The following is a 22671-nucleotide window of genomic DNA, read 5'->3' as shown; positions in this document are numbered from 1 at the left end:
GATGCCTTTGTTGGGCGTAGAAAACAAAGCAAACGAGGCTGCATGCCCATTCAGAAGGACCTCTGTGTTGAAGAGGGTTACACAGCTTTAGTCACATTTCAGGAACAAATGAGAAAAAAGTAGGAGGCAAACATGAAAGGCAGGCATCTCAATAAGCCTCAAGAGCAAGTATGGTTTAAGTGGTATCCTTGGTAGTGCTCTGGTTGTTGAGGAGAGAAAAGGAAAAGGTGATGTTAAGAAGAGGTCAAGCTTAGGTATGTGTCGAATGTAACAACCCCTGCAATAGAAGTCCACGAAACTGCATGAGAACCATGTAGTCAAATTGTTTATTCTGCTACTAGAGGACAGTAAACACGGTTACAATTACTCAGTAGCATACCATTTAATTTATGTAAGGAGTGGGCTCTCCCAACAGGGAAACCAGCTTGTGCAGAACACTGCTCATCTGCATCAAGAAGGCAGCACCACCCTTGCATGGGAAAAGAGATCCACTAATTCTTCTCATTGTGTTATACAGATTGCAATTTACTGTAGGGAAAAGGAGAGCCCACGTTGCCTTTTGCAGTTCTAATTCTGTGCTACTTTCCAGAAGGGGTGAAAACCCGCCAACACCCAGAGAGGATGCTCAAGAGGTCAGCTCTGTCAGCTGAAGAGACCAAACAGGCCCGATCTCCAGAGTTTTGTCAATTCTGCTTGGCACTGCAGACGATGATCAATTATGAACAGCATAGACAGGCTTTGAAAGGGGGTACTAGGCATGGTTTTGTGACTGTATAGTTAATGCAGGATTGTTTTTTGTATCCCATTTCTTGGACGTTTTGTGGTAAAATGTACCATTTACATTAGCAGAAAAACAGTGCTAAACCAATGGCCCCTATTTCTGCTTTCTTCAAAACTTTGTAGAATCCAACCACTTAAAACAGAGTAAAATTGGTTTGGTTCCTGATTTTGCCAAATCTGTATTTAACGCAGCGCTTTGAAGTGTCTTCCTCAATTTGATTCCATTCACCTAACAAGGGGGCAAATTTATGAAAAGTGGTGCATCATGTCATGATGCTCCACTTTTCTTGCACCCCCTAACACCAGCATTTGTGCGCTGTATTTACGGTATGGTGCACCATGGCGTACATTAGGGAACTAGTATAAAAAATGCTGATGTTAGTTTGGCACTTTGCCAATTAGTGCCAAAAATGTTCACGCTAATCCTGCAAAGTAAAAGGAGGCCCATTGAAAACAATGGGAGCCTCATTTTAACAACTGCCTTAGGCAGGAGTTAAAAATGACACTAGAAATGGTGCAGTGGAATCTAACAGATTATGCTGCGCCGTTTTTCTGGGCCTCCTAACGCCGGAACGCCCCCCTTGCATACATTATGCCTGGTGCAGGCACAATGTGGCGCAAGGGTTTACAAAGTGGGGCAATGCATGCATTGCGTCATTTTGTAACTATGGCGCAGCGTTTTTGCCAACCTAACGCCACATTAGCATAAAAAAGACGCTAATGTGGTGCAAGGTGGCACTAGGGCCTTCTTAAATCTGTCCCAAGGTACCATAATGGCTGTAAGCAAAAATAGTAACTATGTTTTCCTCTACTATACTATACCTGAGTAAAAGTCGTTAGCGCAGTGGCAGCATGGTTCTTCATCAATTTGGGTGCACTTTCCACAAAAACTATCTTACCAGCATCTGAAAGACTAAGCAAAGAGACTACAACTAGTTAAAAACATCTTTAGAAAAAAATACATTGTATTACCCAATTTCATCTACTGCTTCAAAACAAATCATCAACAAAAACTGCATTGTGTTCTGCTTATTTGAAGTATAATTGCATCCAATATTCTCTCCTGTATATTGAACGAATAAAAACATGTATTTGTATGTTATATTATATACCATAAATACCAAACATGACTCATACATAAAGGTATGTAATTTAGCAATTTACTACTTGATAAAAGAAGGTTCCCATTTGAGAAGACATTGGAAAGGGCAGGCAGTGGTCTTCTGTACCAGAGTCTTCTCCCCTGAGCCTGCACGAGATGATTTGCAAATGGGAAATATCTTTACAATTAAATATCACCCTTACCCCTACTTGGGTGTTGGTATCTGCTCAATGATTTGCAAATGCAGTTGTGGTCACAAACCATTGATGCATGTCACTATAAATCGAAGTTAGAAGAGAACTCCTCTTTCACGCCCCCTCTTGACTGTCATTAAGAAGGAGTCGAAGAGTCTTTTTTGTGAGTCGAACAAAATTTACTAACTCACTAAAGGGGTTTTTGGACATCACAAAATACTCATTTGAAGTCATGAACCTTGTGATTTTGTGAATTGCAGGGTTTGCAGAAGCAAAGGTGTTTTAGCTGCATCACAGATCAGATCCAGACAACCCAATGAAAGGCGTCATCATGTCAATCCTAATATAAAAAGGTAGATAAAGAAGGATTTCTGTGAGGCGAAATGTAAGTAACGCAAATCATCTCTTTAATGTCAGAAACATAGTTCCTCGTGCCTCGCATCTCACTCAATAACTTTCTATTGGCTTTGTGTATTCCTTGGTTCGAACTGACCTTTTCTGTAGTAGTCTTTAGAGTGTCTAAACATTCTCTTCACACTGCTCTCCTTTGGAGTCTCTCACTCTTAGATATTAAATCCCATTTTCTTCCTACATGTTTCTGAAATCCTCAGCCTGCTTTTTCTCACATATCATCCCTATTCTCTTTAGTAACATCTTGCATCACTGATATGGATTACCTAAGGGTTCTTAGAGTCCTTCTTGAGAAATCTATATGGTTTTGTTGTTAAATTAAGGACATGAATATAGAGCCTTAACGGGACCAATTTTAAAAGTAGTTTTTAATTACTGCTGGGTTGAAGATCGAGTCATTTAGGACATTACCATCTTCTAGGAATATATGTAAAGAGAAACATAAGTAATCACTCTGTAAGAAAATTAATTAAGGTTGCTGAACATATGTTTTTTTCTATAGAATGTAGCTGTAATGGTGACTTCAATACGCTGTGCAATAAAGCCATGACTGTGAACTTTATTTTAAAGGCAGGTCCTTGAATTTTTTGAATAACCATGATGCCCCACTCAGGGGTCGATCATTGTAACAAGGTGTCTTTTTTTGCATGGCCACTCCCATTTTTTTGCCGATTGGCATAGCTGTTTTTTTAACCCTGTACTTTGGGGGACTTCTGTACTGTCCACAGTATATGTGCCAAGACATGGTAAGACTGCAGAGTCTCCCTAAATATTCTACCTCTATTAGGAACCCCTTTGGCTTCTACTCACTGACAACACCAAAATTCACCAACACCCTGACGGTAATAACACTATATTTGAAAAACTTAAGTGTTCCAGACATCCAACATCTTAAATACTGCCTGCTCTAATCCAGAACTAGATGTCTAGCACCTCATGAAACTTGGGTCAATAACATAAACCTCGGCAGATTGAAACTCAAACTTTCATAGAATACTAAGTCACATGGATTCACACTATACAACAATCTCGACCCTAAGGAACATACCACAAACAAAACCAAGGCGGCTTAACACTACCTCCCTCTGCTTAAGAAAGTGAAACAATTTCTCCAAGAAAGCAACTTCAAAAACTCTGTTGAAGGCCTTGTGATCTTCCATCTGGATAGTGGCCATGCCTTGCTCATTTTCCAGCCATACTCCTCAATGACCCTCTCAAAACCATCTCCTTTCTACAGCATTTTTATTTAACAGCCTGAATAAATCTGACTAAATTAACCTAACCCTGATGGAACTCTTATGAGGGACGCACTTACAAGCTCCTCATCAAATTTAGTGAGAAAATGTAAATAGACATTGAATTTGAAACAAATAGGCAGGCTGGGTTTAGTTTTAGTAATTTTAAGTGCATCAGTTAGTGTATATTAATTGTAGGTTAGCACATGGCTAGTTTATTAGTGTAAAGCATATAAGGGCTGCTTGTTTCTTCATCATTTTGTATTTTTTGGTTTTAGAATATGGTCAAACATGGTAATGAAACTGTAGAGGCGTTATTTGTTTTATTTTGGGGTGGAAAATGTGTATTGGTAATAAAATATTTTCTACCTGCAGTTGCATTTATTCAGATCATTATTTTTGCAAATATTTAGTTTTCTAAGCAATTTATCATATTTTACTTTCCTTTTTTGTTTACTAGGCAATGTTGTTTAGAAAAAATGATTAATTTTGTTTTGAAGGCTATCAATGGATTTGATATGGAATCCTATTTTTTATTTGTTTTGCATTTTTGGAGGGGCCTATATAGTTTTGGTGAAGGAATTGGCTTGCTTTGGTGTTTTTACAACTTCAGAGCTGTGAGCAATTTTGTTTATTTAACAAATCTTATAGTAATGTTTGTGTATTTAGTACTCAAAGGTGCTATTGGTAATGTTTTTCACTATGCACTATGTTTACATGCAATGTTTTGCTTTTTTGAGACAATTTCATAAAATCTTCATAGTTATTCATATTTATGTTTCATTAAATGTGATATGTAAATATAAATCACAATATACAAATATACATATAAATGTAATATATATATATAACAATATATTTATTTGATGATACTGTGCTATATGTAGGGTGTGCAGATTTGTGTAGTTAACATTTAGGCAATAACATTTTTGTGTCACCATATTTTCAATCTTGTGACACACAACCAATGTCACTGAAGCAATGTACAGTATCTACAGAAAAGGGTCGCTTCCAACATTCACCAAAGATGCCTCTCCCTTCAAATGACCACCGTTGAAAATGATTGATGTGCTTTATATTACAGCCACTAGACTCAGCTATTGACATTAAATGAACTTATATACACCATTCAACAAATCAGTTAATGGTCAAGAAAAAATAATCACTTACCTGTAACAATAGTTCTGCAGTTAGAACCTTCTCTAACTTCACATGCTGCATTATTTCACTATCTAGTGGTTTGATTAGGAAAAATATTTTTTTGTGGGAGTCAACAACAGGTCTAGTCAGAACTACCACCTTATCACAATAAGCATATGCCCACAATGCCACATAACTTAGGGCCAGATGTAGGTACAAACCATTTTGCGACTTGCAAATTGCGAGTCCTTCCGACTTGCAATTTGCAACTCGCAAACTGGTATGCATAAAGGTGTCTCAGACACCTTCTGCAACTCGCTATGGGTTCGCAAAGACCCACCTCATGAATATTAATGAGGTGGGTTGCAGTTTGCGACCCCATAGCAAGTCTATTCACTCACGGGGATGGTGGCCTGCTGGAGACAGCAGACCACCATGTCCGTGACTGCCTTCGAATAAAGCAGTTTTTTTTTCTTTTTGCAGCCCGTTTTCCTTAAAGGAAAACGAGCTGCAAATAGAAAAAATACCGAAATCTTTTTGTTTCGGTTTTTTTCAGAGTAGGCAGTGGTCCATAGGAGTGTAAAGCATTCAAATATCACAAAACAGTATTTAAATAAAACACAGGAAACAGTTTAAAAATCCAAAACCAATTTATAAAAATAGATCATATTTTTATCTTTAAAATGACGCAAAAACGAATAAAATCGGATAAGGGGAACCGGAGCTAAGATTTTTTTAAATAATTATTGTTTTTTAGCGCCTAGAAACAAAAAGTGCCAATCGGGTCATCTGGTTGCACCTCGACCGGGGCAAAGCCCAAGTTTCAGGCCGACCGCGATGGAGCCCTGCTCGGCTACAGGCCGCAGGAGGCCTCGTTTAAAAGTTTACCTTCACACTTAGGGGGTCATTCCAACCTTGGCGTTAAAAGGCGGATACCGCTGTCAGAAGACCGCCAACATACCGCCGCGGCCGCGGTAAACCGCCACGGTCATTCTGACCCACAACACGCAAACCGCCAAAATACAGACATCCACAAAAGTCCGCCACACCAAAGGCTAGCGAGAAACTGGCGATAACCAAACCGACACCGTCACGCCAACAGAAATACGCCTACACTATCACGACACACGAATCCACACGGCGGTCTTTCAACCACGGTATTCTATTGGCGGTACACACCGCCGTGCTCAAAATACACACACTTTTACAAAACACAGCCACATTGGACAATTCGAAATACACACACCTGATACACATACACACACCACTCCCACACACCCAATTAAATATAAAACACACACCCACATCACCCACAAACCTCCACTCCTAGAGAATCGGGACCACGCACAGAGAAATAGAGATCCGAGCACCCAGACCCGCATATTACCATCCGCCAGCAATATTACCACGCACTTCACACAACACACCAATACACATCACCACACTTAGCACCACACAATCCACCACACACATCACCCACACCACCCCATGGCACCGCAAAGACACCCCAGGTTTTCTGAGGATGAACTCAGGGTCATGGTGGAGGAAATCGTACGGGTAGAGCCACAGCTCTTCGGAACACAGGTGCAGCACACCTCCATTGCCAGGAAGATGGAGCTATGGAGCAGAATAGTCGACAGGGTCAACGCGGTGGGACAGCACCCAAGAAATAGGGATGACATCAGGAAGCGGTGGAACGACCTACGGGGGAAGGTGCGTTCAACGGTATCCAGGTACACCATTGCGGTTCAGCGGACTAGCGGCGGACCACCACCTCCTCCCCCAGAATTTACAACATGGGAGGAGCAGGTCTTGGTGATCCTGCATCCTGAGGGTCTTGCAGGAGTATCTGGAGGAATGGACTCTGGTAAGTCTCATCTTCACTACTTCATCCCCCCCACCCCACCAGCATGCCAACTCATACCCCCTCCCTCACCCTCACCCCCATCACACCTACTCCTTGCAAATGTCTCACCATCACAACCCACCCATCCCAACCCCAAGCCCTGCATGCGACCACAAAGCATGGACACCCATCACCAAAGCATGCCCCCTGAACAGACCCATCCCCCCCAAAACCACTGTCACAAAAGCCCCCACAGAGGAATGCAAGCACTGGGGGACACGGGCACCCACCCATTGCACACTATGGCACACACAGATGCAATAATCATGGTTTTATACCCCCGCAGGACCCGAACGCCACGTCACCGCGCAGGAGGGTCCACAAATGTCCACTCCACCCCCAGAAGAGGCCCACAGTGATGACAGCACCTCTGTCGACCTGGATCTAAATGACCAGCCCGGCCCATCAGGGACCTCGGGACAGTCGGTTCCCCTCAGACAGCCACAGGCCACCACAGAGCTTCCCCCCTCTGGGAACACCAGCACAGCACCCACCCAGCGGGCCCATCCCTCTGTCCCCAGGACACGTCAATCAGCGGTGTGTCCACCACTACAGGGCACCCAGGTTAGCCCACCACCCCAACAACAACAGGGACCTGGGGCAGTGGTAGTGGGCACACGGTCCAGGGGACAGAGGGCAAGGGAAACAGGGGAACTGGGAGGGCTGCTGTGCGACAGGGGGGGGACAGGCCCAGGGAACCCACTCTCCACGAGGCCCTCTCCTCCATCATGGGAGCCTGCCATCATTCCCAGGAGACGATGGCGACGGTACTGGCCAGGTTTCAGGAGATCCAGCTCCTGCAGGAGGAACAGTATTTGGGGTTCAGGGAGGAACTACGAACCATCAGTTCCACCCTGGGCACCATTGTAGGGGCTTTGAATCTGGTAGTCACCACATTGCGGGACACTGTGGCACCACAAAGGGCCCCTGACACTAGCATGGACCAAGAACTGCCTACCACCTCTGCCGGCGCTAGTGGACAGGAGGCCCCGCCACAAGGCCACCAGCACCCCAACCCCTGCAGAAGGAGAACCACCCCGCAAGCGGTCCCTGAGATCCAGGAAGAAGACAGAGTAAGATGCCAAGACCCCCGCCAGGAAAGGATACCTCCCTGATTGTCATCCCACTGTCCCACATCGTCACCCTGTCCATCGTTAAACTGCCCCTGCTCCACTTTCCACAGGCATTTGGACAATGCACCTGTGATACAAATAGTCTGGACTCTGCCATGGACATTCCTCCACCTCACCCCTCACCGATTTGCAATCCACCCACCAATATAGAGCACTGTAATAAACACAGTTATTACACAAAACAATCAGGAGTCTGGCTGTGATTTTGAACAAATGTATTAGACATTACTGTGCCAAAATGCTTATTTACATTGTGATGCCAACATACCAATGTCACACAGCTGTAGTCCATGGGGAAACAAAGCAGATGTCACACAGTGGGGCCCACATCTATGAAATCGGAAGGGAAAGTCACAACTCAGTTACCATACACTGGGTGAAAAGGACAGACAGTAGAGAGGTAGTAGTGTTTAAGTATATGTAATATGCCGGTGCGTATTCTTACCTGTGTGTCATTGGAAATACTGCTGTATTACTGTGTTCCTGTTGTCTATGTCGTCTTCTTCGGCTTCCTCGTCTTCACTCTCCACAGGCTCCACAGCTGCTACAACACCACCATCTGGACCATCCTCCTGCAGAAAAGGCACCTGTCGTCGCAAAGCCAGGTTGTGAAGCATACAGCAGGCCACGATGATCTGGCACACCTTCTTTGGTGAGTAGAATAGGGATCCACCTGTCATATGTAGGCAGCGGAACCTGGCCTTCAGGAGGCCGAAGGTCCGCTCGATCACCCTCCTAGTTCGCCCATGGGCCTCATTGTAGCGTTCCTCTGCCCTTGTCCTGGGATTCCTCACTGGGGTCAGTAGCCATGACAGGTTGGGGTAACCAGAGTCACCAATTAGCCACACACAGTGCCTCTGGAGTTGAGCCATCACGTAAGGGATGCTGCTATTCCGCATGATGTACGCGTCATGCACTGAGCCAGGGAACTTGGCATTAACATGGGAGATGTACTGGTCTGCCAAACACACCATCTGCACATTCATCGAATGATAACTATTCCTGTTTCTGTACACCTGTTCACTCCTGTGGGGGGGAACCAAAGCCACATGGGTCCCATCAATGGCACCTATGATGTTGGGGATATGTCCAAGGGCATAGAAATCACCCTTCACTCTAGGCAAATCCCCCACCTCAGGAAAAACGATGTAGCTGCGCATGTGTTTCAGCAGGGCAGACAACACTCTGGACAACAGCTTGGAAAACATAGGCTGGGACATCCCTGATGCTATGGCCACTGTTGTTTGAAATGACCCACTTGCTAGGAAATGGAGCACTGACAGCACCTGCACTAGAGGGGAGATCCCTGTGCGTTGGCGGATTGGTGACATCAGGTCGGGCTCCAGCTGGGCACACAGTTCATGAATAGTGGCTCGGTCAAGCTTGTATGTCAGTATGACATGTCTTTCCTCCATTGTCGACAGGTCCACCAGCGGTCTGTACACCGGAGGATTCCTCCATCTCCTCGCATGTCCCAGCGGACGGTGCCTATGAAGGACAACAGCGATCACAGAGTCAATCAACCCACAGGTACGTAACCACAGCTTGCACATAACACGATTCTCAATCCATGGAATGGTTTGTATGAGTGTTGATGCAAGGCCTAGGTATGTGTGACGCAGTAAAAAGTAAGCCATGTGGGCCCCTGAAATAGCGGCTGCCTGACCTGTGAAGTGCGACAATGGGATGTGAGGTAAATGCGCTGGCGTGGCACACCGTGGAGGTAGGCGGTCGAAGACCGCGACGCAAAGCAGCATTGGTTAACATAGAACCCTATGGGTCTCAGGAGCCAATGACGATGTGCGCTGGCGGTCGTGGTACGCACCGCCGCGGTACGCACCGCCGCGGGCATGACCGCCATTTTCTATCTGCTTAATCAATCGATACCTGATCTTCGACAGGAGAGGACCTACACTGCAAGTGCTGCTGTGACCTCGGTCTGGAAGAGACAATGGCTCATGCGACTGGGAAAAGGGCCCCTGCCTTCACTGCTCAGGAGTTGGATAAACTTGTGGATGGGATCCTCCCCCAGTACGCGCTACTCTACGGTCCTCCAGACAAACAGGTAAATACACTGGGAGCATGCTTTATGGGCTATGCCTGTGTTGAGTGGGGTGGATGAAAGATGGTGGGGAGGGGAGCGATTGAGGCATGCATCAAACAACGGTGAGAGCATGTGCCACATGGCAAGGGTAGGGATGGGGGGCCATTCACATTGAGGGTGCAGAAGGTGATGACTATTCTTCTCCCTCTGTACATTTCACATAGGTCAGCGCCCACCAGAAGATCGATATTTGGCGTGCCATCGGCAAGGACGTCTGGACACTGGGGGTCCACCACAGATGGGGCACCCACTGCCGGAAGAGATGGGAGGACATCCGCCGCTGGAGTAGGAAGACGGCGGAGGCTCAGCTGGGGATGGCCTCCCAACGTGGGAGGGGTGCCAGTCGGACTTTGACCCCCCTGATGTCCCGGATCCTGGCGGTGGCCTACCCCGATTTGGATGGGCGCGTGAGGACATCACAACAGACACAAGGGGGTGAGTACACCCTCATTCTGTTGACTTTGCGCGCAGTGGAGGTGTCTGGGTGGGGGAGGAGGGCTGTGGGTATCCCTAGGCCAGGGCGATTTCTGTAGGCTAGGCCCTTCTGTAAGGCATGGCCCTGTGCCCCCGCCCCCCACCTCTGTAGGGTGCCAAGTACAGCTATTCATGGCCCTGTGTCATCTATGTGTGCAGATGTCATCCATAGGCTTGTAGGCCATGTCCCACGGATTGAGTAGTTGACCCCAAGTGTGCGGCGTAGTGCAGGGGGCTTCTGTGTCTGTCCTGTCCGCCAACGGTGTCGCCAATGCATGCACTCAACATGTCTTTATTCTCCCCCCCCCTTTTTTTGTGGTCTTCCTGTTCATGTGTGCATTAGCATCATCAGGCGGAGGACAAGTGGGATCGGAGCACGAGGGAGCTGCATCCCACATGGCCATGGAGGGACACGCAAAGGACTCCAAATTCACCAGTGGGACGGAGGGCGAGGGGAGCTCCACAGCGGGGACTCAGGCAGACATCAGTGACACTGACTCGTCCTCTGAAGGGAGCTCCCTTGTGGTGGCAGCAACATCTGTGCCCCCCGCAACAACAGGTACAGCCGCCACCCACCGCACCAGCACCGCCCTCCCAGCAGCCCCTCAGCGTTTGGCCCGTGCCCGCTCACCCAGGAAGGTGGGCATCTCCTTCACCCCAGGCACCTCAGGCCCTGCCACAGTCACCCCTGCTGCCCTCAGTGAGGAGGTCATTGACCTCCTGAGGACGCTCACTGTTGGGCAGTCTACCATTTTGAATGCTATCCAGGGTGTAGAAAGGGAGGTGCACCAGAGTAATGCATACCTGGAGGGCATTCATTCTGGTCAGGCTGCCCTTCAGCGATCGTTCCAGACTCTGGCCTCAGCACTGATGGCAGCCATTATCCCTGTCTCTGGCCTCCCCCCTCCAACTTCCTCCACCCATACCCTATCACCTGTACCTCTGCCTATCCCAGACACACCATCAGACCAGCCTGCACACACCTCAACACCCAAGGGAAGCTCAGCCAGACATAAGCACCACACATCACACAGGCATTCACACAAGCAACATCCACATAAGAGACATACCAACACCCACTGCCTCCACTGTGTCCCCCTCCTCCTCGTCTCCCTCCTCCCTCCCTGTCACATCTCCAGTCACACCTGCATGCACAACATCTTCAGCCACTACGTCCCTCAGCAGCACACACACCAGAACCCCCCGCACACGTGCAGTCACCACCCCCACTGCCATTTACACGTCCCCTGTGTCCTCTCCCAGTGTGTCTGTGACCCCCTCTTCCAAGATACACAAACGCAGACAGCCACCCACCCAACAGCCATCCACCTCACGACAGCCTCCAGCCCAAGCACCTGCACCCAAAGACACCAGACTTACAACTCCTACAACCACAACCTCTTCCTCCACTCCCATACCCACTACACCTACCCATCCCACTGCTCCTAAAAAGCTTTTCCTGTCTAAACTCAACCTCTTTCCACCAACTCCCCCACCCCGTCCATGTCATAGGACTACAGTCAGCACCTCAGCCACGACAAAACCGGCCCCTGTCATCACAGTCTGCCATGGACTGTGGAGTGCCCCACCCTCCAGGGCAGCGAGTTTGGTGCGAAGCCAAGGCACGGGCAGCCCACCCCCGGAGAAACATCCCAAGATAGGCAGTGGCCGGCGCAAGAGGGTGAAAACACCAGGGACTAAAACCCCTACCATGGCTCCGGCAGGAAGTGTAGAGACAGCTGGCACACCGCCCAAGGTGGGGAAGGGCCACAGGCGATCAGGGAAGGCTGGGAAGGGCAGCACGCCCGACAACACCGCCATCAGCCCAGCTGGCCAGGAGGGCCCCGCCAGCCCCATCCCAGGTGGGCAGGAGGCCACCAACAGGCCCGGCACAGCTGCCCAGAAGGGCCCCGCCAGCCACAGGACAGATGGCCAGGAGGGCCCCGCCAGCCACAGGTCAGGTGGCAAATGACCTCCCCCCCATGGCCGGAACCGCTGAACTGGGCCCTTCATCTCAAGCACCACTGCACTGGGCCCTTCATCTCAAGCACCGCTGAACTGGGCACCGCCGTCTCAAGCACCGCTGAAGTGGGCACCGCCGTCTCAAGCACCGCTGTACTGGGCCCTTCATCTCAAGCACCGCTGCACTGGGCCCTTCATCTCAAGCGCCGCTGCACTGGGCCCTTCATCTCAAGCACAGCTGAACTGGGCCCTTCATCTCAAGCACCGCTGCACTGGGCCCTTCATCTCAAGCACCGCTGAACTGGGCACCGCCGTCTCAAGCACCGCTGAATTGGGCCCTTCATCTCAAGCACCGCTGCACTGGGCCCTTCATCTCAAGCACCGCTGAACTGGGCCCTTCATCTCAGGTACCGCTGCACTGGGCACTTCATCTCAAGCACCGCTGGCCCATGAGCGGCAGGGGCTGGCCCGCATCTGTGTCGGGCAGGGCTGCACAGGGCACTCTGGGCACCAGGCCCCCTCCAGAACCAGTGGAGACTGTTATCCACTTGAGAGACTGTGGCTTTGCACTCCCCAGGATGTAACAGTGGGCAGCCCACCCATTGTATAGACTTGTGAGACTGTGGCTTTGCACTCCCCAGGATGTAACAGTGGGCAGCCCACCCACTGTCTGGACTTGAGAGACTGTGGCTTTGCACTCCCCAGGATGTAACAGTGGCCATGGAGGCCCCTTGTGGATCTGGCGTCGTGCACTCATCTGGCTGAGGTGCCCCCCCTTCCCTTCCCCCTGAGTTGCCTGTAGTTTTGCTATCTGATGCCCCTGCAGTGTTCTCTCCGTTGGAGTCAGGTATCCTGTGTGGGCTTTGCCCATGTGATTTGGGCCCAGTGGTCCACGAACAATGCCTGCTACAATGCTCGGACTTGTACATTTATGTATATAAGAGTTTTTGATGTGTATATATATTTTTGGGGCAGTAATACAATATATTCCAATGTTGAGAATCATTTCCTTTTGTATTTGCATTCTTCCGGGGGGTTTGGGGGGTGTCACTCTGATGTGTTGCTATGCATTGATGTGTGTGTTGTAGTGGGTGAGGGTGAGGGTGGGTGTGTCGCGTATGTGTGTACCCGTAATATTTTTCCCTCCACCCTCCCCTGTGTCGTAGGTGCAGTAGTCACCGTTGTCTTCTGCGCCGGCGTTCGTGCTCCTGGTAGAGGAGCAGGAAGACTATCGCTGAGTGTATGTGGAGTTCAGGTTCCATGCTGTCCTGATTCCTCGTGGGGTGTATGGAGGTGAGCGGTTTCCCTTCGAAATGGCTGTTTCCGCCGTGTTTTTATTAGCGGGGCTACCGCCCCGGAAAAGGTGGTGGATTGGTAGGTTGTGATACAGTGGGCGGTACATTGTCTCCCGCCTGTCTGTTGGCGGTGACCGCCGCACTGTTTGTTTGTACCGCTGTGGCGGGCGGTGTGTTGCTGTGGCGGTCTCTGTTGGCGGTTTCCGCCAGGGTCGGAATTCCATTTTTTTTCCCGCCAGCCTGTTGGCGGTTTTTCTGCCGCTTTAACACCGACCGCCAGGGTTGGAATGACCCCCTTAGTCTCTTTTCTGAAGATTTTCTTCAGCGGGACGAACCTGCCAGTCCAATCCGACCTCCTGGAGCCCTTCTGCGGATACGCGTAGCGGGAATCCTCGGTGGAGATTTTTACCTTCGGACTTAGTCTTTTTTTCGAGGTGAAAATCCTTCGACCGGGGTAAACCTGGATCTTGATCTGACGTCCCTGGAGCCCTCCTCGGATACGCTGGCTGGGAGGTCCCAGTCAACGTTTCACCTTCGGACTTAGTCTCTTTTTCTGAGATTTTCTTTACCGGGACGAAACAGCAAATCAGGCCAGGTCGCGGTTGAGGCAAGCCGGCTAGAGTTGCCGCGGCGGGTCGGTCCCTCTATGGAGCTTTTTTTTCAAAACTTCTCCAAACTTCTCCAAACTTCTGGGGCTTCTCCCAGATGTCCTTTTAAGGTTCATTTGAGGTCCACAGCTCACCCCAAGGGTCCAGAAGTTCTGAGATGGTCCTTGGGGGGTGCAGATTACAACTCCCAGAATGCACCTGGAACAAACCTTTTTGGCCACTGGGCAGTGGTCAGCTGGTTGATTTCTTCAGGAGTTGGTGCAGTCCCTCCTTGAATCAGTTGAAGCCAGGCAAAGTCCTTCTTGTGGTGAAGCCCAAGTGGGCAGCTGGTGCAGTCCTTATGAGTGCAGGTTCCAGGTGCAGGCCAGGGGTCCAGCAGGGCAGTCCTTCTTCTCCTTTGGTTCTTCCTTGTTGGAATCTGATGGGGATCTGAGGTGTGGGTGCAGGTCTGCCAGTTTTATCCTTGCTCCTGGGTGAAAAGCAGGGGGGTCCTGGTTCTCCAATCAGGTGCAGGGTCCTTCCCTTTGTGATGACCACTTCCTGGGAAGTGTGGCAAAAATCAATCCCAGGAGGAAACATTCTCCAAAAATCCATCATGGCTGAATCTGATTTTTGGAGGTTACATCCTGCTGAGCCCACCCACTGGTGTGGCTAAAAATCATAAACACACCCCTCTCCTGCCCTCTCCTAATCTAATCAAGGGGGCACCTAGTTGTCTGGGGTTGCAGGATGTGGGGGTGTTGCTGGTTGCTCCAAATGTCCTTCTCTGCCTTTGAAGACCAGTTTGGCAGCCCTCCCCCTTCCTGCCTCACCATCTGCTGAGGGGAGATTCCCTCCCACAGGCACATTCCTTTGTGTGAAGCCAGGCCACTTCACACCTCATCAAGGCAGCCTGGCTAGTCTGCCACAGGCTGGCCAATCAGAGCACAGCAGCAAAAACAATGCAGGGCTTAAATTGGCAACTTTTCAGGTTAAGTTTAAAACTCTTTACCTGAAAAAGTTATATTAAATCCCACAACTGGAAGTTGTGGGATTTATTATAACAATTAATTTGATACCAAACTCTTGGTATCCATCATTTAAGGGGACTTTAAAAATTAAAATAAAGTCTCACCATTCTAGCCTATGAAGGCCATTTACTAGAATGAGGGAAAAACGAATGTGGCTGTTTTTACCTCACTAGGGCTTATAAAACTACTTTTATAAGGTCCCTGCTTATAGTTACATGGCACCCAGCCCTAGGGGCACATAGCAAAAAGTGCCAATCGGGTCATCTGGTTGCACCTCGACCGGGGCAAAGCCCAAGTTTCAGGCCGACCGCGATGGAGCCCTGCTCGGCTACAGGCCGCAGGAGGCCTCGTTTAAAAGTTTACCTTCACACTTAGGGGGTCATTCCAACCTTGGCGTTAAAAGGCGGATACCGCTGTCAGAAGACCGCCAACATACCGCCGCGGCCGCGGTAAACCGCCACGGTCATTCTGACCCACAACACGCAAACCGCCAAAATACAGACATCCACAAAAGTCCGCCACACCAAAGGCTAGCGAGAAACTGGCGATAACCAAACCGACACCGTCACGCCAACAGAATTACGCCTACACTATCATGACACACGAATCCACATGGTGGTCTTTCAACCACGGTATTCTATTGGCGGTACACACCGCCGTGCTCAAAATACACACACTTTTACAAAACACAGCCACATTGGACAATTCGAAATACACACACCTGATACACATACACACACCACTCCCACACACCCAATTAAATATAAAACACACACCCACATCACCCACAAACCTCCACTCCTAGAGAATCGGGACCACGCACAGAGAAATAGAGATCCGAGCACCCAGACGCGCATATTACCATCCGCCAGCAATATTACCACGCACTTCACACAACACACCAATACACATCACCACACTTAGCACCACACAATCCACCACACACATCACCCACACCACCCCATGGCACCGCAAAGACACCCCAGGTTTTCTGAGGATGAACTCAGGGTCATGGTGGAGGAAATCGTACGGGTAGAGCCACAGCTCTTCGGAACACAGGTGCAGCACACCTCCATTGCCAGGAAGATGGAGCTATGGAGCAGAATAGTCGACAGGGTCAACGCGGTGGGACAGCACCCAAGAAATAGGGATGACATCAGTAAGTGGTGGAACGACCTACGGGGGAAGGTGCGTTCAACGGTATCCAGGTACACCATTGCGGTTCAGCGGACTAGCGGCGGACCACCACCTCCTCCCCCAGAATTTACAACATGGGAGGAGCAGGTCTTGGTGATCCTGCATCCTGAGGGTCTTGCAGGAGTATCTGGAGGAATGGACTCTGGTAAGTCTCATCTTCACTACTTCATCCCCCCCACCCCACCAGCATGCCAACTCATACCCCCTCCCTCACCCTCACCCCCATCACACCTACTCCTTGCAAATGTCTCACCATCACAACCCACCCATCCCAACCCCAAGCCCTGCATGCGACCACAAAGCATGGACACCCATCACCAAAGCATGCCCCCTGAACAGACCCATCCCCCCCAAAACCACTGTCACAAAAGCCCCCACAGAGGAATGCAAGCACTGGGGGACACGGGCACCCACCCATTGCACACTATGGCACACACAGATGCAATAATCATGGTTTTATACCCCCGCAGGACCCGAACGCCACGTCACCGCGCAGGAGGGTCCACAAATGTCCACTCCACCCCCAGAAGAGGCCCACAGTGATGACAGCACCTCTGTCGACCTGGATCTAAATGACCAGCCCGGCCCATCAGGGACCTCGGGACAGTCGGTTCCCCTCAGACAGCCACAGGCCACCACAGAGCTTCCCCCCTCTGGGAACACCAGCACAGCACCCACCCAGCGGGCCCATCCCTCTGTCCCCAGGACACGTCAATCAGCGGTGTGTCCACCACTACAGGGCACCCAGGTTAGCCCACCACCCCAACAACAACAGGGACCTGGGGCAGTGGTAGTGGGCACACGGTCCAGGGGACAGAGGGCAAGGGAAACAGGGGAACTGGGAGGGCTGCTGTGCGACAGGGGGGGGACAGGCCCAGGGAACTCACTCTCCACGAGGCCCTCTCCTCCATCATGGGAGCCTGCCATCATTCCCAGGAGACGATGGCGACGGTACTGGCCAGGTTTCAGGAGATCCAGCTCCTGCAGGAGGAACAGTATTTGGGGTTCAGGGAGGAACTACGAACCATCAGTTCCACCCTGGGCACCATTGTAGGGGCTTTGAATCTGGTAGTCACCACATTGCGGGACACTGTGGCACCACAAAGGGCCCCTGACACTAGCATGGACCAAGAACTGCCTACCACCTCTGCCGGCGCTAGTGGACAGGAGGCCCCGCCACAAGGCCACCAGCACCCCACCCCCTGCAGAAGGAGAACCACCCCGCAAGCGGTCCCTGAGATCCAGGAAGAAGACAGAGTAAGATGCCAAGACCCCCGCCAGGAAAGGATACCTCCCTGATTGTCATCCCACTGTCCCACATCGTCACCCTGTCCATCGTTAAACTGCCCCTGCTCCACTTTCCACAGGCATTTGGACAATGCACCTGTGATACAAATAGTCTGGACTCTGCCGTGGACATTCCTCCACCTCACCCCTCACCGATTTGCAATCCACCCACCAATATAGAGCACTGTAATAAACACAGTTATTACACAAAACAATCAGGAGTCTGGCTGTGATTTTGAACAAATGTATTAGACATTACCGTGCCAAAATGCTTATTTACATTGTGATGCCAACATACCAATGTCACACAGCTGTAGTCCATGGGGAAACAAAGCAGATGTCACACAGTGGGGCCCACATCTATGAAATCGGAAGGGAAAGTCACAACTCAGTTACCATACACTGGGTGAAAAGGACAGACAGTAGAGAGGTAGTAGTGTTTAAGTATATGTAATATGCCGGTGCGTATTCTTACCTGTGTGTCATTGGAAATACTGCTGTATTACTGTGTTCCTGTTGTCTATGTCGTCTTCTTCGGCTTCCTCGTCTTCACTCTCCACAGGCTCCACAGCTGCTACAACACCACCATCTGGACCATCCTCCTGCAGAAAAGGCACCTGTCGTCGCAAAGCCAGGTTGTGAAGCATACAGCAGGCCACGATGATCTGGCACACCTTCTTTGGTGAGTAGAATAGGGATCCACCTGTCATATGTAGGCAGCGGAACCTGGCCTTCAGGAGGCCGAAGGTCCGCTCGATCACCCTCCTAGTTCGCCCATGGGCCTCATTGTAGCGTTCCTCTGCCCTTGTCCTGGGATTCCTCACTGGGGTCAGTAGCCATGACAGGTTGGGGTAACCAGAGTCACCAATTAGCCACACACAGTGCCTCTGGAGTTGAGCCATCACGTAAGGGATGCTGCTATTCCGCATGATGTACGCGTCATGCACTGAGCCAGGGAACTTGGCATTAACATGGGAGATGTACTGGTCTGCCAAACACACCATCTGCACATTCATCGAATGATAACTATTCCTGTTTCTGTACACCTGTTCACTCCTGTGGGGGGGAACCAAAGCCACATGGGTCCCATCAATGGCACCTATGATGTTGGGGATATGTCCAAGGGCATAGAAATCACCCTTCACTCTAGGCAAATCCCCCACCTCAGGAAAAACGATGTAGCTGCGCATGTGTTTCAGCAGGGCAGACAACACTCTGGACAACAGCTTGGAAAACATAGGCTGGGACATCCCTGATGCTATGGCCACTGTTGTTTGAAATGACCCACTTGCTAGGAAATGGAGCACTGACAGCACCTGCACTAGAGGGGAGATCCCTGTGCGTTGGCGGATTGGTGACATCAGGTCGGGCTCCAGCTGGGCACACAGTTCATGAATAGTGGCTCGGTCAAGCTTGTATGTCAGTATGACATGTCTTTCCTCCATTGTCGACAGGTCCACCAGCGGTCTGTACACCGGAGGATTCCTCCATCTCCTCGCATGTCCCAGCGGACGGTGCCTATGAAGGACAACAGCGATCACAGAGTCAATCAACCCACAGGTACGTAACCACAGCTTGCACATAACACGATTCTCAATCCATGGAATGGTTTGTATGAGTGTTGATGCAAGGCCTAGGTATGTGTGACGCAGTAAAAAGTAAGCCATGTGGGCCCCTGAAATAGCGGCTGCCTGACCTGTGAAGTGCGACAATGGGATGTGAGGTAAATGCGCTGGCGTGGCACACCGTGGAGGTAGGCGGTCGAAGACCGCGACGCAAAGCAGCATTGGTTAACATAGAACCCTATGGGTCTCAGGAGCCAATGACGATGTGCGCTGTCGGTCGTGGTACGCACCGCCGCGGTACGCACCGCCGCGGGCATGACCGCCATTTTCTATCTGCTTAATCACTCGATACCTGATCTTCGACAGGAGAGGACCTACACTGCAAGTGCTGCTGTGACCTCGGTCTGGAAGAGACAATGGCTCATGCGACTGGGAAAAGGGCCCCTGCCTTCACTGCTCAGGAGTTGGATAAACTTGTGGATGGGATCCTCCCCCAGTACGCGCTACTCTACGGTCCTCCAGACAAACAGGTAAATACACTGGGAGCATGCTTTATGGGCTATGCCTGTGTTGAGTGGGGTGGATGAAAGATGGTGGGGAGGGGAGCGATTGAGGCATGCATCAAACAACGGTGAGAGCATGTGCCACATGGCAAGGGTAGGGATGGGGGGCCATTCACATTGAGGGTGCAGAAGGTGATGACTATTCTTCTCCCTCTGTACATTTCACATAGGTCAGCGCCCACCAGAAGATCGATATTTGGCGTGCCATCGGCAAGGACGTCTGGACCCTGGGGGTCCACCACAGATGGGGCACCCACTGCCGGAAGAGATGGGAGGACATCCGCCGCTGGAGTAGGAAGACGGCGGAGGCTCAGCTGGGGATGGCCTCCCAACGTGGGAGGGGTGCCAGTCGGACTTTGACCCCCCTGATGTCCCGGATCCTGGCGGTGGCCTACCCCGATTTGGATGGGCGCGTGAGGACATCACAACAGACACAAGGGGGTGAGTACACCCTCATTCTGTTGACTTTGCGCGCAGTGGATGTGTCTGGGTGGGGGAGGAGGGCTGTGCGTATCCCTAGGCCAGGGCGATTTCTGTAGGCTAGGCCCTTCTGTAAGGCATGGCCCTGTGCCCCCGCCCCCCACCTCTGTAGGGTGCCAAGTACAGCTATTCATGGCCCTGTGTCATCTATGTGTGCAGATGTCATCCATAGGCTTGTAGGCCATGTCCCACAGATTGAGTAGTTGACCCCAAGTGTGCGGCGTAGTGCAGGGGGCTTCTGTGTCTGTCCTGTCCGCCAACGGTGTCGCCAATGCATGCACTCAACATGTCTTTATTCCCCCCCCCCCTTTTTTTGTGGTCTTCCTGTTCATGTGTGCATTAGCATCATCAGGCGGAGGACAAGTGGCATCGGAGCACGAGGGAGCTGCATCCCACATGGCCATGGAGGGACACGCAAAGGACTCCAAATTCACCAGTGGGACGGAGGGCGAGGGGAGCTCCACAGCGGGGACTCAGGCAGACATCAGTGACACTGACTCGTCCTCTGAAGGGAGCTCCCTTGTGGTGGCAGCAACATCTGTGCCCCCCGCAACAACAGGTACAGCCGCCACCCACCGCACCAGCACCGCCCTCCCAGCAGCCCCTCAGCGTTTGGCCCGTGCCCGCTCACCCAGGAAGGTGGGCATCTCCTTCACCCCAGGCACCTCAGGCCCTGCCCCAGTCACCCCTGCTGCCCTCAGTGAGGAGGTCATTGACCTCCTGAGGACGCTCACTGTTGGGCAGTCTACCATTTTGAATGCTATCCAGGGTGTAGAAAGGGAGGTGCACCAGAGTAATGCATACCTGGAGGGCATTCATTCTGGTCAGGCTGCCCTTCAGCGATCGTTCCAGACTCTGGCCTCAGCACTGATGGCAGCCATTATCCCTGTCTCTGGCCTCCCCCCTCCAACTTCCTCCACCCATACCCTATCACCTGTACCTCTGCCTATCCTAGACACACCATCAGACCAGCCTGCACACACCTCAACACCCAAGGGAAGCTCAGCCAGACATAAGCACCACACATCACACAGGCATTCACACAAGCAACATCCACATAAGAGACATACCAACACCCACTGCCTCCACTGTGTCCCCCTCCTCCTCGTCTCCCTCCTCCCTCCCTGTCACATCTCCAGTCACACCTGCATGCACAACATCTTCAGCCACTACGTCCCTCAGCAGCACACACACCAGAACCCCCCGCACACGTGCAGTCACCACCCCCACTGCCATTTACACGTCCCCTGTGTCCTCTCCCAGTGTGTCTGTGACCCCCTCTTCCAAGATACACAAACGCAGACAGCCACCCACCCAACAGCCATCCACCTCACGACAGCCTCCAGCCCAAGCACCTGCACCCAAAGACACCAGACTTACAACTCCTACAACCACAACCTCTTCCTCCACTCCCATACCCACTACACCTACCCATCCCACTGCTCCTAAAAAGCTTTTCCTGTCTAAACTCAACCTCTTTCCACCAACTCCCCCACCCCGTCCATGTCATAGGACTACAGTCAGCACCTCAGCCACGACAAAACCGGCCCCTGTCATCACAGTCTGCCATGGACTGTGGAGTGCCCCACCCTCCAGGGCAGCGAGTTTGGTGCGAAGCCAAGGCACGGGCAGCCCACCCCCGGAGAAACATCCCAAGATAGGCAGTGGCCGGCGCAAGAGGGTGAAAACACCAGGGACTAAAACCCCTACCATGGCTCCGGCAGGAAGTGTAGAGACAGCTGGCACACCGCCCAAGGTGGGGAAGGGCCACAGGCGATCAGGGAAGGCTGGGAAGGGCAGCACGCCCGACAACACCGCCATCAGCCCAGCTGGCCAGGAGGGCCCCGCCAGCCCCATCCCAGGTGGGCAGGAGGCCACCAACAGGCCCGGCACAGCTGCCCAGAAGGGCCCCGCCAGCCACAGGACAGATGGCCAGGAGGGCCCCGCCAGCCACAGGTCAGGTGGCAAATGACCTCCCCCCCATGGCCGGAACCGCTGAACTGGGCCCTTCATCTCAAGCACCACTGCACTGGGCCCTTCATCTCAAGCACCGCTGAACTGGGCACCGCCGTCTCAAGCACCGCTGAAGTGGGCACCGCCATCTCAAGCACCGCTGCACTGGGCCCTTCATCTCAAGCACCGCTGCACTGGGCCCTTCATCTCAAGCGCCGCTGCACTGGGCCCTTCATCTCAAGCACAGCTGAACTGGGCCCTTCATCTCAAGC

At 51.2% G+C, this 22671-nt stretch overlaps 1 protein-coding gene across 1 annotated transcript in view; it reads right to left on the bottom strand.

Moving 5' to 3' along the window:
- Positions 1 to 22671, bottom strand: part of FREM1 (FRAS1 related extracellular matrix 1) — a 684067-nt gene that overhangs the window by 413923 nt on the left and 247473 nt on the right. The window contains exon 13 of the mRNA XM_069238818.1: positions 1603 to 1693. Coding sequence (XP_069094919.1) covers positions 1603 to 1693 — 91 coding nt within the window. The remainder of the gene's footprint in view (positions 1 to 1602; positions 1694 to 22671) is intronic.

Source organism: Pleurodeles waltl, chromosome 1_2 (genome assembly GCF_031143425.1).
Source record: "Pleurodeles waltl isolate 20211129_DDA chromosome 1_2, aPleWal1.hap1.20221129, whole genome shotgun sequence".
NCBI lineage: Eukaryota > Metazoa > Chordata > Amphibia > Caudata > Salamandridae > Pleurodeles > Pleurodeles waltl.
Note: the sequence above shows the minus strand (reverse complement) of the source record. Positions and strands in the feature narration are given on the sequence as shown.